General features: G+C 43.4%; 1 protein-coding gene across 1 annotated transcript in view; it reads left to right on the top strand.

The window, feature by feature from the left end:
• The window catches only part of SYNE2 (spectrin repeat containing nuclear envelope protein 2), a 333,613-nt gene that overhangs the window by 289,518 nt on the left and 28,291 nt on the right, over positions 1-15,804 (top strand). The window contains exons 97-98 of the mRNA XM_084836884.1: positions 5,308-5,466; positions 6,453-6,622. Of these exons, the coding sequence (XP_084693010.1) occupies positions 5,308-5,466; positions 6,453-6,622 (329 nt within the window). The remainder of the gene's footprint in view (positions 1-5,307; positions 5,467-6,452; positions 6,623-15,804) is intronic.

Here is a 15,804-nt window from a genome sequence, read left to right on the forward strand (position 1 = left end):
TGAGGCCTTCAAGATGAGGCTGGACAGCCACCTGTCAGGGATGCTCTGACCTGGATTCTTGCATTGAGCAGGGGGTTGGACTCGATGGTCTTGTAGGCCCCTTCCAACCATGCTATTCTATGATTGGTTACTCACAGAAGTTTGTGGATCCTTTAGATGACATCATCAACCTCCAGGCCATCTCCTGCACTAAATGACCTTTATCCCATTTTTAAAAGGATCTGAGATAATGAGCTATCAAGTTACCACTCTTGAGTTCCCTTGGTAAAAAAGGAAAAGCTGCAATAAGAGGAGCTAGACCACAGCACCATCTATTGGTTGTATAATGAAACATACATAAGACTCAGATAAGGGGGAAAAGAAGGGGGGGAGGAAGCACATGTAAAAGCAGTCCGTCCTGCATTTAAAACAGAAGCAGAAAGCCTCATTTTAAATGCGGAATTTTAGGCTGGTGCAGAGATGCTCTAAGTCAAGCACATGTTACCTGTGGCTCTCTCTCTACAGTAATGATTGGTTGCCATTGATTTTTTTTAATGATGATAAGAAAGAATATGTTAATAGACAAGAATATGGCAGCCTAGTAGCTCAGTCTCATAGCTACGTTCCCAAAATTCGTGTGTGTTTGAGGCCTATATGGATGAGAGCCCCCATTTTTTCCCAGTTTGCTGCATTGCATGTCAGAGAATCTGAGCCATGCTTAATGTACCCCAGCCTGCTAGCTACTATTTATCATGCATAACAACTCTTTAATCTGCTTTGCAATCCTTTATTATGTTTTTATTTATTTTTTATTTGCAAACAAAAAACAAAAAAAGGGAGGGACCACAAAAGAAAAAACAAGAAGAAAAAGGAAGACCTTATAACGCATATCCATAAACAATAAACATTTACTTCACCCATAATTAAATAAAAGGAAAGGACAGATAAAGCAGGATTTATTACTTCCATTTCAAATATATTCATTAATATAAGCAGTTTATATATCCTAATAAGCATCCATACAAGGTAGTTGCCTGTAGGAAATATGTCCAAATGTAGTGAGAGCCATAAGATCTTCAGTGCATTGAATTAGATAAGTGGTGGGTGTTTATCCTTCCAAGTTTGAAGTATAAGTCTCTTGGCAACTGTAAACGCTCTCAGTATCCAATTTTGCTGTCCTTTATTGGCTGGGTTTGCACAACATGCTAACCCACATTCACTGGTTTAGTGTGGTTTGTTTGTTGAACTGTGGGTTGTTTGTTGAACCATGGGTTAGCGTGTTGTCTGAACCCAGGACATTTTCCACAGGGTGGCTTGTTAACCATGCAGTATGGCTTATTTTTCTCGAACAAGCCATCTTGAGAACCCATGGTTTGTTGATGGGTTGTTCAGGATGATTAACAGGCCACACCGCATGGTCAACAAGCCACCCTGCAGAACATATCCTGGGTTCAGACGACGCGCTAACCCATGGTTCAGCAAGCAACCCATGGTTCAACAACAACCCACACTCAACCACTGAGTGTGGGTTAATATTTTGTGTGAACAGCCCCATTGTGTTTTGGCCCCACAATAAAGGAAGGTCACCATTATTCCCACTGTATGAACTGTGGGCCTCAGAACTGGGATATAATAATTTTCCCAAGGCAAAATAATCTGTCCATGGCTCAGACCTCAAATCTCTGTTGTGGTTGGTCAGCAGTTCTGAAAAACAACAAGGCACCTCCAAACAAACACTCTATCACACAAAAGTTTCAGACTAAGTTGGCAGCTTAGCTGAAAATATTTAATCACAAAATGTCTGGGGTGCGAAAGCTGGCCATTAGCATGCCCCGCTTACTTTCTGAGAGAGGAGCCTAAGCTGGAGTGGCCAACAGAAGCATATTGTTTCACAACAATGGGAGAAATAGCCCTGGACACTGTAAGCATGTAAAAGCAAAAAGCAAGGCAGTGCTGCTGTCACGAAGCACCCACAGAATTAACCAGCCAGATGCTCCTGGTGGTAGGAAAACAAACAAAGCAGATGTAGTCAGGGACAGGTGGGGAGGTTAGGGATTTAGCACAGGCAAGGCTGAAAGTAAGCCAGGGGCGGGGAACCTCTTCATGTGGAGGGCTGCATTTCCTCCGGGGAGTTAGGGGGGTGACTTATGCATCACCAACGGACATGGATTTGCATAAAATTTGCATACAGTCCTTGACATGTGTAGATGCCAATGTAGAAATTGTTACTGCAATTTACATAGAGATGGCTCAGTGGTAGAGCGCCCGCTTTGCACGCAGAAGGTCCCGGGTTCGATCCCCGGCATCTCCAGGTAGGGCTGGAAAAGCCCCTGCCCGAAACCCTGGAGGGCTATTGCTGCCAGTCAGTGTCTACAATACTGGGCTAAATGGACTCATGGTCTGACTCAGTATAAGGCAGCTTTCAATGATCCTAGAAACACAAAATCTCATCATAGCAGGGGAGTTGCCCTTGCTCTCCCTTCCAGTGGTTCTTTATCTTTAACCTGAACTTGGACTGGACAGCTCTTCAAACAGAGCATGATTTCAAGTAGAGGGCTGTCCTCTGTAAAGTAGGACACACAGCCACCATAGATCTCCTGAGGGCCACATACCAGGGGTGGGAAGGGCCAGAGTCAGCTGAATCCAAAAGTGGGAGCGGGTGGGAGCTGATGGGCCACCCACTGTATTTCTGCCATCCCTTTCTCTCTCTCTCTCTCTCTCTTTTTGCAACCCTCTTCTCTCTCTGCCCGGGTTCGCTTGGTCATGGAGGGGGAAATAAGGCACAGTGGCTTATTTCCCCCTCCTCGTGTGCCGGTCCCATGCCAGGGGGATTAGCATAATTGCCCACAGCAGTGCAGCTTGTCATGTTGTGTGGACCCGGCCAGGGTGACTTATTGCCAGAGTGATTTATTTACTTACTTACTTACTTACAATATTTGTATACCGCTCCACATCCAAAGATTTTGGAGCAGTGAACAGCAGATAGGATTCAAGAATAAAAACACCATGTTAAAATGATTAAGATTTTTTAAAAGAAACAGCGTTCTGATCAAACCAAGTTTTGATAAACCATGGCTGGTCACTCAAGGAAGGCCTCCTGAACTAACAATACCTTCAGGAGGCGCCAGAAGCAATGATGTTGGTGCCTGCCTGACCTCCAAAGGTGGGGAATTCCAGAGGAAAGGGGCCACCACACTGAAGGTTGTTTTCCTGGTGGACTCCAGTCGGGCCATGGGTCCATGTGGTGCCATTAATAAGCCACCCAGAACACATGGGCTATTGTAGGGTTCCCTGCCTTTCTACCAGGAAATAGCCCTCAAGGCGGCTAACAAAAGACAGAAGTTAAAATAAAAGTATAATTAAAGCAATCATAGAACAAATATATTAAAAACAGAATTAAAAAACACAATAAAAACAGCACCCAACCTAACAGACCAGCTCATACACCAAAGGCCTGCTTGAATGAAAACATCTTTGCCTGCCGACAGGAGAACTACATAAAGGATGCTGACTCAGCCTCCCTCGGCATGGAGTTTCAAAGGCTGGGAGCAGCCACCAAGAAGTCCCTCTCTCGCATCCCCGCCAAGTGCACCTTTGATAGCGCCGGCACTGAGAGAAGGGATCTTGAAACCTGAGCAGGCTCATATGGGAGAAGGTGGTCTTTCAGGTAGCCTGATCCCAAGCCATATAGGATTTTATAGGTCACAACCAGCACTTGGAATTGTGCCTGGAAACAGACTGGAAGCCAAGGAAGCTGTTATAATAAAAGGAGTCACGTGTTCCCTGTAATTGGGCCTGGTCAACCATCTGGCCGCAGCATTCTGGGCCTAGTATTGCTGCTGGGTTTTTTAATGTTCTGATTATTAATCAACATTAACACAAGCATGTCCAAGCATCTTTCCCAGTAGTGGCCACAGTACTGAACCAGGAGGTGCCTCAAAGAACTTTCTACTGTGGTGACTGAAAACTACCATTGCAGGTCTGGCATGATGATAACTTGCCACCTGAAGCTCCTACCCCACGTAAACTCGAAGTAGTCATTTTGGGTATCTACTATGTGGATTCTGTCTGATTCACTGTGCCGATGTTCTGCTGAACGTTATGGTTTTGTTCCAGTGGTCTTCATAAGCTGCGGTGGACTGCCGTCTGCATGTTTTCCCACGAATTACCTGTTTAAAGGGAGCTGGATCCAGCCCTTCCCATTCTTACCAGTTCCAAAGAGATTGTTGGTGCTATTTCCAGCCCTTTGACACACATACACAGTGCTCTTTTATCCATTCTGATCATTATCCAGCTAGAGATTGTTGTTGTTGTTCGTTCAGTCCTGTCTGACTCTTCGTGACCCCATGGACCACAGCACGCCAGGCCTTCCTGTCCTCCGCTCTCTCCCGGAGCGTGCTCAGGTTCATATTCATTGCATCGGTGATGCTATCTAGCCATCTCATCCTCTGCCGTCCCCTTCTCCTTTTGCCTTCAGTCTTTCCCAGCATCCCAGGTATGTGCCTATCCGTTTATCAAGCAGCAGTAGGGGAATTAAACAGTAGAAGTTTTTTTAGTTTAGGTTCTAAACTATGGTTAGTGCAAGCTATGGTTTGCTGTACTGTGTAAACTTAGCCTGTCGCCTGGTGACCACAGTTTAGCAGTACATGCATGAGCCTTGGGTTCATGGGCTCCCCTCCTCCTCCATTGCAACCACATAGAAGAGATCAAAAGCTTTCACTTCTCTTTTCAGCGTACCACAGTTCCTTGATATGTCCAAACCAGGAATTGTGGTTATTTTTAACTTTGGTTTTTTTAAACAATCTAGGATTGTTAAAACACTGTTTGAAGTGAGCTTGTTTCAATAAACCATAATTAATACAAACAACAAGAAACCGCAGTCAGTTGACATTGTATTCAATATTTCCATCTACTCCAAAAGTCAAGTTTAATGTGGCTCTTACTACACAATTACAGGCAGCTGGTTGGCCACTGAGTGAATAGAATGTTGGACGAGATGGACCTTTGGTGTAATTACCTACTTGGCAATTAAAAGGACTGGCATTTCAGTGAGATACTCTGGTGTTTTCTGGACCACCTTTACACCCCATTGTTGAATCAAATGGGACAAAGTTCTGGGTGCCTTTTTTCAAAGGGAAAACTAAACGTTCTTACGAATTAGAGGAATTAATTGCTTGACAGTGCTAATTTTTGGAGTGAACCCTGTTGACACCATCCATTGTTGGAAAAAAAACAGATGCATATATTTTTGGTCATGCCTGGCCCTGAATTCTATCAGCAAGCTTTAGCTACAGCAAAGACAGTTATCATATATATCCCCTTCCATAGGTTTCTCTGCGCAAGCAAGAGATAGAGGACCGACTTAATGCCTGGATTGTGTTCAATGAAAAGAATAAAGAGCTCTGTGCTTGGCTGGTGCAGATGGAAAGCAAAGTGCTTCAGTCGGCAGATGTCAGCATTGAAGACATGATAGACAAGTTGCAGAAGGTGAGTGGACTTTCGCAGACTATTTTCTTGTTGCTTGGGTCACAATCGAACAAGTTCTTCAGGTGCACGGAAAGGTTTATGCTAGTTTAGCTAGGCTGGCGACACTGCAACTCTAAGACTGTGAACCACAAGTGTGAGGCTTAAGACACTTTGACTTTAGCCCTCTGCTTTCTCAGTAACTAGCTGTATAAATAGCAACTGTACTGGTCTTCTGGGGTGAATGAAAATTGCCTCCAGGAAACCAAGTAGGGAAGCTCTACAAGGCTCCCCCCTACCCTTTTAGGCCAAAAGTTACTAATATAAAAACGTGTGGACAAGTGAGCTAGTAAAAATATGTGATGACTTTTGGGAGCTCATTTGCCTAACTACAAAAACCCCATTCAATTTAATACCCCCCCCCCCAAAAAAAGCTCTCACGATTCCATGACAGGACAAATCAAGGATTATTTTGCAGCTGAAATTCTGTTTATATGGAAAGCCCCATTCCTAAGGCTTGTGCTCAGTTTGTTGTTGTCTTGTGACTAGTTATGTTTCTAAGATGGCAGAAGAGAGGGAAAGAGAGAAAAGCACAACGTCTCTTATCACTAGCTGCTCCACAATCCATTGAAATGAATGGCTGTCTTCTCATCCAATGACGGGAAGTCATTAGCAAACAGGATGGGAGAAGAAAGATGCTCTAAGTGCAACCCATGTTCTTTGGCTGATGTTTAGAAATGAAATGAGAGGACTGTGGTCCTTGTTTTAATGTAATCAATTATAGCTCTATTAAGAAAATAAGAAGAGCCAGATTGGATCAGACCAAGGGTCCACCTATTAACTCCACTTTGAGACAGAATTGAATTGCTCCTTCTGTAGAAGTCTTATCATCCTATCAGATCCTACCCTTCTTTTCCAAACATTCACCCAAAATCCAATGGCTCTGTTTCATGCAGAAATCTCTTTTACATTTATTAAGAATAACCTTTGCAACCAATATTTTCGGTTAGGATTGCATGGAGGAAATCAACCTGTTCAGCGAAAACAAACTAGTTCATCTCAAGCAAATGGGTGACCAGCTGATCAAGGCCAGTAACAAGAGCAGAGTGGCTGAAATAGATGAGAAACTCAACAAAATTAATGACCGGTGGCAGCATCTCTTTGATGTCATTGGAGGACGGTAAGAAATGGCCGAGCTTCGTTAGATAGTATAGGATTGGAAGTAGTGGTACATATTGATGAGTTTCACAACAGAATCCTACAGAAACAGCGACTTGTGTAAAGCTCTCAAGGCCACTTCATATAATGCATTTTTTTTAGCTATGTTATTATTTTATTTTGTTTTAAAAATAGTATATATCTAAAATGTAAAGTGTGAATGCAAGAGGTGCATGTTTTGCAAACATGTGGCATACGGGTGCCCTTGTTAGGGAGCTGTGATTGCCTGGTTGACGGCAGCTTCCTGTAAAACATCTTCTCAGTGACAAACTGATACAGTTTGTATCACTTTATTTGCCAGTGACAAACTGATAAAGTTTGTCACTGGCAAATAAAGTTTGCCTTAATGTGAGAACATTAAGGCAATGTTCTCACTTGCCTTAAACCAAGTGAGAACATTGGTCTGTCTCACTCCATATTGTCTACTACGGTCTTCTCCAACCTGGTGCCCTCCAGATTTTTTTGGACTTCAATTCCTATCAGCCCCAGCCAGCATGGTCAGTGGTCAGGATCAGGAATTCTGGATGTTGTAGTCCAATATATCTGTAGGGGACCAGGTTGAGGAATGGAGGTCTACAATGACTGGCAGTGTTTCTCCTGGGTTTGAGGCAGGGGTCTTTCCAAGCCTTACTTGAAACTGTGTTTGCCTCTGAATCATGTGTGAACTAGCCCTCTGTATCTGTGACAGGATCCTGGCCTTGTCTGTAGCTGTAATATTATTAACAGATATTTCAGAGTAAATTTAGAAAGGGGACAAAGGATATTCAACACAGAGCTCCCGCCATAAATGGTAGCCCTATGTTGACTTCTCAGCACCCTCCCTGTGTCATTTAGACTTTAACATAACCTCCAGTATATTTTAGCCCTGTGTTGGGAGAGGTCTCCTGATAGTGCAAGAGTTCATGGAACAGCATTCATACTTGTTTTTCCCTTCTGTTCATGGATCCAGAGGGGTAAGGCGTTTTAGTCTGTTGGAGCAAAACAACAAAAGAGTCTTGTGGCACCTTAAAGATTAACAAATTATTATGGCATAAGCTTTTATGGACCAGAGCTCACCCACTTCATCAGATGCATGGAGTGTCATCCTGAGTTGTCAGACATTGCTGCAGGGAGGGGAAAAATATTAGCAGTGAGGCCAGTGGGGAATGAAATGCAAGAAATACAGACAGTGATACTTTTGTTAAAGCTTAGATCAGGGTTCCCCAATGCAGCACCCACAAAGCTCTTCATTCCCTGCCCCCTTCAGAAAACTTTTTAAAATAAAAAACTTGGGAAAACGTCAGGGCAGTTTTCTTTCCCTTTCTAGCCTTGCTCTTTCTCTCCTTCGCCTTGCTATTTCCCCCTCCCACTCAGCCTCCAGCCTTGCTATTTCCTGCCACACACACACCTCTCTTTAGCTCAGTTTCTCCCCCTCCTAGTCTCTAGGCTTGCTCTTTCTCTACCCCTTTGCCTTGCTGTCCCCCCCCCAAACCTCTATCCTTGCTCTTTCTCTCCCATATACTCTTGTGCCTTGCTGTTTCTTCCTCCCAGCTTCTAGTGTTGCTATTTCTCTCCCCCCCACCCTCACCTCTTTATCTCACTTTTGACTAGCCAGGCCCTCATGGCAGCCATTATGTGACCAGCCATAGCCTCTGTGGGAGCCATTTTGTGGTGGTGCCCACAGCAGTTTCTCAAATTCCCATATGTGCCCACAGGTCCAAAAGGGTTGGGGACCCCTGGCTTAGATATATGTAAAATAACTGCAGTGACTATTCACAGAGTAGGTATTTGTTACAGAAGATGTCCAACATGTGGTGAATATTGACATGTGTATACTGACAACCCCAGATGAACTGCAGGAATATAGAGATCTATTTCCCCACATTTTGGATGTACACAAGTGAATGTTGACCTTCACATTTAGGTGGCCATCAGTGTGTTTGTATGAACTTTTGGATATTCATCCAATTTGTCTTGGGTTGTCAGAATTCACATGTACACGTCAACACTTTCATCAAATTTCAGGCACCTGCTGTACTATATTATTAGCAGAATTGCTAATGCCAGCTGATCAATACAGGTTCAATGTATTTTGCCTGAACTACTTTTTAGTTTTATATAGACATAGACATAATGAGAGATACAAACATGGCCTGGAAACCAATTCAAAAGCCGTTGCTCAAAACAGAGCATTGCAGTAAACAAAATGCTTTACCTTAAACCAATAAATGGCTTGATGGTCAGATGGACAAATTAGGTGAGCTCTCTGTTTAGTCCTTGACATGTTCCTTATAGTTCATGGAGACAAGCTCAGCTTTGCCATATGGCACCAGTTGCATGTGGCCTTCTAGCACTTCCATTGTGCTGATACACGCTTGGCTTGTGCCATTCACAGAGGCTTTGTTTGTGTATGTAAGCAGCTGGAATAGGGTGTGTGTCTAACCGGGATGGGTTCTGGGAACTTAGTGTATCTAGGGAACAAAACAACAACAACAAAATAATACCATGCAGACATCTGTTCTTTTTTAATTGTGATACATTCATATGAATTTGTGTGAAGTTTCTGAAAGGGTGTTTGGCAATGTCTGGGATTCGGGGAGTGGGGGGTTGTGATGGCATATTAGATTAGAAGGAACTATAACCAAAGTTCCAGTCTGTTTTGGAGTCAAATTCATTTCTAGAAGATGCTCCTTCAACCACGTCTGCATGGCATCATTCTCTGCTCTTGTGGTGCTGAACCAAGAGGGCAAGAACTAAATCTGAGGGCCAAACTAGGTGTGATGTTGTTCACATCTTTAGCCCTGGTGTGCATGATTTTTAAAATTTTCATTCATTCATTTCATTTATTATATTTCTGTACTGCCTCGTAGCCAAAGCTCTCTGGGCGGTTCACAGAAATGAAAAACCACTAAAAATACATTATGCAAAGTACAAAACCATTTACCTAAAAACATATAAACAGATAGCGCATGCACACACACGCATATATCTAAAAACAATTTTTGAACAATCAACCAAAGACAATCCAAGACTTGGTTAAAAACTCATTATATGCTTCCAAATGCCTGAGGGAAGAGGGCAGTTTTAACCTGGCGTGGAAAAGATAACAATGTTGGCACCAGGTGGGCCTTATCAGGGAGATCAGATCATTCCATAACGGGGGGGGGGGGTCACCACCAAGAAGGCCCTCTCCTTTGTTTCCACCCTCTGAGCAAAAATCAATCAATAACAGCTGTAGGGGCTTCAAGCTAGATCAGGACCATAATATGGAGGGAGGGTGGCTGTAACCCTTCGTCTCTGCCACGTCCTGATCCAAATTAGGGGCTGCATTCGCCATTTGCATTGAGAAGAAATTTTCTATTGGTGCCAATTAAATATTTGGGGTACCGTTAAGGGCAGAAGATGGGAGACAGGCAGATTGATCTTCAAAGGATGACTTGGCAAGGCCTTTTGACTGCTGTACGCCAAACAGCCGACTTATTGAGGGAGACTGGAGCTTTAAAGAAACCCACTCCCAAGCATTCCCAGCTAGAGCCAGTGCAAGCCATTACTTACACAAAAAATGGCCCCCACTCAAAAGTTTTGCCTGGACAAAATGCCTCTAATAATCACCAATCCCTCCTGCCTAATAGAAACTACCGAGGGTCCCGAGAAAACAATAGAAATAAGATAGGAAACAACAACCACCCCAACCCTGCACAAAATTCTACAGCTGAGCCCTCTAATAGACCCAGCGTAGATCCCTTAAGGAATCACGTTTGGCAGGAACTGCGTAATATGGAGGAAAACATGGATAAATGGCACCCGGGATGTGGAATGAGCTCCCTAGTGAGGTTCACCTGGCACCTACATTGTATTCCTTCCGGTGCCAGGTGAAAATCTTTTTATTTTCCCAGGCATTTTAGCTTTCTAGTCTTTTAGCTTTGCTGTTTTAAGTCTGTATTTTAGATCTCTGCATTGCTGCTAGGTTTTATTCTGGTTGTATTGTTATATTGTGGTTTTAATGCTTTTATATTTTATATTGTTTTACTGTGTGCTTGTTGGTTTTAATTTTTGTGAACCGCCCAGAAAGCTTTGGCTATTGGGCGGTATAGAAATGGAAATAAATAAATAAATAAATAAATAAAATCTCTCCCCTAAAACAATCCAGTAGAAGTCCTCCTGAGCAAGCCCTGTTAAAATGAATGGGGAACAGAGCAGGAGCATGGCAGCATTCCCATGTTCATTCGTGGGAGGGGGATTGCTCTTTGGTTTGTTTGCCTCAGCCGCCAGCGTAGCCGTTCACAAAACGTTCACACCATTCACAAAACATGCTAACCCACACTCAGTGGTTGAGTGTGGGCCGTTGTTGAACAATGGGTTGTTGGCTGAACTGTGGTTTAGCGTGTTGTCTGTATCCACGGTGTGGCTTGTTAACCACTCGGAACAACCCAACATCAAACCATGGGTTCTCAAGGTGGCTTGTTTGAGAAAAATAAGCCACGCTGCATGGTTAACAAGCCACCCTGAGGAAAATGTCCTGAGCAAGGAGAATTGCCTTCAACTTCCCAGTCAGCCATAAAGCTCACTGTGTGGTTTTTGGCTAACCATTCTCTGAACTTATCCTCACAACCACCCTGTGAGGTAAAAGGGCACGCATATCATGAAGGGCGGTCTTTGAAAGACCGGTGGGGTAAAATGGTAATAAAATAAAAAGATTTTCATTTATTTAACAATTTCTAGGCTAGCTCAAAAGTCCAAAAGCACAGAAAATGAATCAACTCTCCTTCAGTTTACTAAAAAAAAACTGCAACCCTTCTGTTTGGTTGCCCAGAGGTGATTCTTTGGGCCAAGCTAGAGCCCTGTTCAGGTGTTCTAAATTAGGGGAGAGTAAACACATGAGAAGTGTGTATACTCTCTCCCTCTGTCATTGCCCTCTACATGTGAACGGCAACTTCGTGAAGAAGAGCTCTCTCCATGTGTTCCAGAATGCTGTAGAGGGCTATGGACGTGACATCAGAGGGGGAAGAACTGGTGTTCTCCCTCTCCTCACATGTTTATGCTCCCCTAATTTAGAACAGCTGAATAGGGCTTAGATAGGATGCTAATTATGGAGCTGCTTGCCCAAAATGGCAGGCATGTGCTAAGCTCCCTCCCTCCACTCCATAATGTGCAGTGGTAGAATTTACCCGTCTTCACATCATGATATTCTACATTGCCTCTGCTACTGGCAGTGAATGGTTTGGAGTTGAGGTGGGGAATGTTAGAGGGTCTTGACAAGACATTCTACAAGATGTTGTTTATTCATTTGTTTCTGTACTTACAATGGTCGGATCCAGAGTTAGTCATACTCGGAGTACACCCACTGATATTAATGGGTCTAACCAAAGTTAGTCGTGACTAGCTTAAGTCCCATTGATTTCAGTGGGTCTACTCTCTGGATCCAAATCAGTATTTATATACCACCCATTGACAAATGTTCTCTATTTACAATAACAATTTAAACCATTAAAAACAATAAAACACAAATACAAGATTAAAACAAAATAAACCAGCAACAAGCATAAAACTAGAATAAAACCAGTAATAGAAAACAATGTTACTACAATGATCTAAAAACACTAAAAGATTTTAAGATGAACAAAGATTTTAAAATTAAAATTGAAAGGCTTTGGGTGGAAAATGCCTTTACCTGGTACCAAAAATATAATTATGGAGATGCCAGGCGAGCCTGTGTCCTTGTTCAAAATCCAGCACTGTAGCTAGGGGTAGGCAACCTAGTGCCTTCCAGATGTTTTGGACTACAACTCCCATAATCCCTGACCACTGGCTGGGCTGGCAGGGGCTTATGGGAGCTACAGTCCTAAATATCTGGAGGACACCAGGTTGCCTTACTCCTGCTCTAACCATTACACCACAGTGGCTTTTGTGGCCTGCAACCTCTGTGAGCTTCTTTGCATGCCTGTATGAATCACAACTTCCCATCAGCTGTGGACATGTTCTTATATCAACCTCACAAATCTATATTGATTTTGTGTGTGCTGAATAGATGAATAAGTCCAAAGTTGACAGAGAAATACTGATCTTCCACAAGCTTGGGTCTCCCATGCCCTATCCCATCATTTTCTCAAACCTGTAGTTTTGTAAACAAAACAAAAAAATATTACTTTTGTTTGGAAGCTCTGAGAGATTATAACTCATTCGCTCACCCTCCAGCAAGATCTGAAGTATACCCCCACCCCCGCCTTGGCCAACCCGTTCACATTGTTTCTGATGTGCCAGAAGTAAGGCTTTTTGTTCTTGAGAGCAGCAGCTTTTGACAGGTTCAAATGCAGAAGGAAGGAGAAAGGTGGCGTTCCCAGCAGCACTATTCAGGGTACATTTGTGAGTGAGTGTGTGTGAGTGTGTGCATGCACAGGCTGTGACTCCCTGCCGAGGGGCTTGGAGGAGGAGGTGGAGAAAGGTCTATGTGTGTGTTTTCCTCCTTTCTTTCTGTGGGAGATGTTAAGGCACTGATATGAAATAGGGCATCTGCGGAGGAGGGGTTTCCTCTTCCCCGAGTACTCAACTGGCTGAGATGCTCTCCCTGCAGCTTTGGATTGATAAGCTAAGGAATGGTTTTCCCTTATGAACAGTAAGTGCATTTCTGGTCATTGAGGATCTGGTAAGAATAGAAATGTACGATGCGAGTAGAAGCCCGTCGGTGTGCCGCAGCAGCGGTCTGGGGGGATGGGCCATAGATGGATGTGTGTGTGGTGGGTGCATTTGCCTTTGACAGGCTGAGGGAGGATTGAGGAGGGGGGTTGCAGGCTATTAGCATGGAGGATAAATAGCATTCAAGGGCTTTGACCACCACCCTTATGAAAATTAACTGTTTGCTCTCCACCCCAGCGTCAGAGAAATTAGCGGCTGCTGTGTGATGGGTAAATGAATGGAAGGCATGATGCATCTGGTGGTGGTGGTGGTGGCTTTTTTGCAGTGCCCAGCCTCCTCCGTTCATCAAAATGTGCAATTAATGTTCATAGTAGAATCCATCCACACAAAGGCTGGAGTGGCACGTCGCTCGTGTAGTCACTGCAGAAACATGTTAAACCCACTTCCCCTTTGAAATATAAATGCTGGGCCTTTAATAAGGTTTGCGTCTGATGCTTTCTAGTCTTTTGCATCCTCTAAACCTTTTTACGTAGTCTGCCATGCACCAACCACAGAAGGTTTGCAGATCCAAATGGTTGTTTCTTTTTAAGATCATAGATTCAGTTATAGCCAGTAATGGTGATTAACAGTGGTGCTTTAATTTCACAGCCTGTTTAGCAAATCTAAGTTATATACCTCTGGTTAGGATTTTTTATATATATATATATATACACTGAAATAAAAACATACTTTTCTTTTTGCTTCTTTAAAAACAGTGTCCCATTAAAATAAAAATACAAATCGATTTTTAAATTGGGGTAGGCACTGCCAACAGTGTTTTTTTAACATCTGCATAATTCAAAAAAGCAAAGTACAGTCTTTATTGCTTAATGTTCTGCTGCCATTCCCTCTCCAGTCTGACTTGCAAGGTGATCATTTAAAGCTTACTCTACTCTCCAGAAGCTACAGCAGGTACATAGCTAGAAATCATTGCAAAAATATCAAGAGCCAGTTTAATTTAGTGGTTCGAGTGCTGGGTTAGCACTGGGGAAGCCCAGGTTCAAATCCCCACTTAGCTGTGAAGCTCCCTGGGTGACCTTGGTCCAGTCACCATACCTCAACCTTACCTACCTCACAGGGTTGTTGTGAGGATAAGATGGGGTGGGGGACATGTATATCTCCTTGAGCTTCTTGGAGGAAAGGGTCGGGGCCTAAAAGGGAACAAGTAATTGCAAACAATGCAGACTTAAATACCCACAGTCCAATAAATACATTTCAATAAAAAGTTATTTACTAAGCAGTCCTATACCTGCTTACCTGGAAGTGAGCTCCATGGAACTCAGAAGACATGTATACAATTGCACTCTTAATTTATTGAATGCTCTTTTGAATGGCTTTTTAAAATAAGTGCCCAGGTGCTGTTGAGTGATCCTGCTGCCTTCACACCTCCTTATATTTGCATAAGGAGGCCAGGAGGCGGAAGGTGCAATTCTGTTGTCCGTGTGCAGAAGGCAGGGCTCCTGTTGCACTGAGTACTCAGCCATATGCAGCCATAGTAGGGAATCCTAAAGCCCTCTGCTTCTCCCATTGTGGCACATAAGCCAAGGATCACTTTAAAAGTGAACCTGTAAGTACAACACCTTCCTTAATATGCTTCTGTATCTCTTCCTCCGGACCTCCAGAATGTGTCGAACATTTTGTGCAATGAAGACCTTAAATGTGCACCTAAGATAAGATTGGTGCAAATTAAGAGAGCTCTTGTTGTTTACAAAGAATGCTGTGGCATCTTAAAGATTAGCATGAGTAGGTAAGAGTCTATTAGCAGATGCAGAAAGTTCTTGCCTGTGAAAGCTTATGCCACAATAAATCTGTTAGTCTCTACAGTAGGACCAGCTCCATGTTTGAGAAGGACCTTAGCAAAGTGTTTTCAGTGGGTGCCTTCCTATGTGGTTGGGCTCCTTAAGATTCATGGGGGCTTACCTTGCAGCAAGGCAGAGTGGCAGGCCTTTTTTTCTTTTTTACTGTAACGTAAGGAGCAGCAAAGCTCCTGAGAGCCAGTCACTTGGCAGCTGTCATTTTATCTTTCCCACTTTGCCCGGGACCAATGCAGCATCTGGTGCGTTGCAGAAAAAACAAAATGGCAGCCAGCAGCGCAGTGTCAGCCAATGAAGTTCAGTCTTCTCGGGGAGGGAGGCAGTTCAATCCTGCCTGGCAGCAAGGGCATGACAGCTGCCTGAGAATGCCTTGTGGTGCCACAAGATGCTTTGTTTCTGCTAGAGAAGCCTGATGTGGTGACACTTCTAGCATGTGCATAGTGCTTAGGCACATAGTTAATGCTGCTTCTGTGTTTCAGAGTTTGGAATCATTGCCAAGGATTGGGTAGAAGGGAATGAAGGAGGGGAGAGAAATATCCTCGTTTTCTCAAAGGTTGTTGTTATTTAAATGCAACAAATTAGGAGCAGCTGAGCCAGTGTATTTCAAAATGTATATTTTTCTTAGGCTCCAGGCCCATATGTTCCTCATGTTTGGGAGAGGAATGCTTTGGTGACTGTA

This window comes from Heloderma suspectum, chromosome 1, assembly GCF_057233095.1.
Source record: "Heloderma suspectum isolate Gila_16-S chromosome 1, 16-S_ref, whole genome shotgun sequence".
In the NCBI taxonomy this organism is placed as follows: Eukaryota; Metazoa; Chordata; class Lepidosauria; order Squamata; family Helodermatidae; genus Heloderma; species Heloderma suspectum.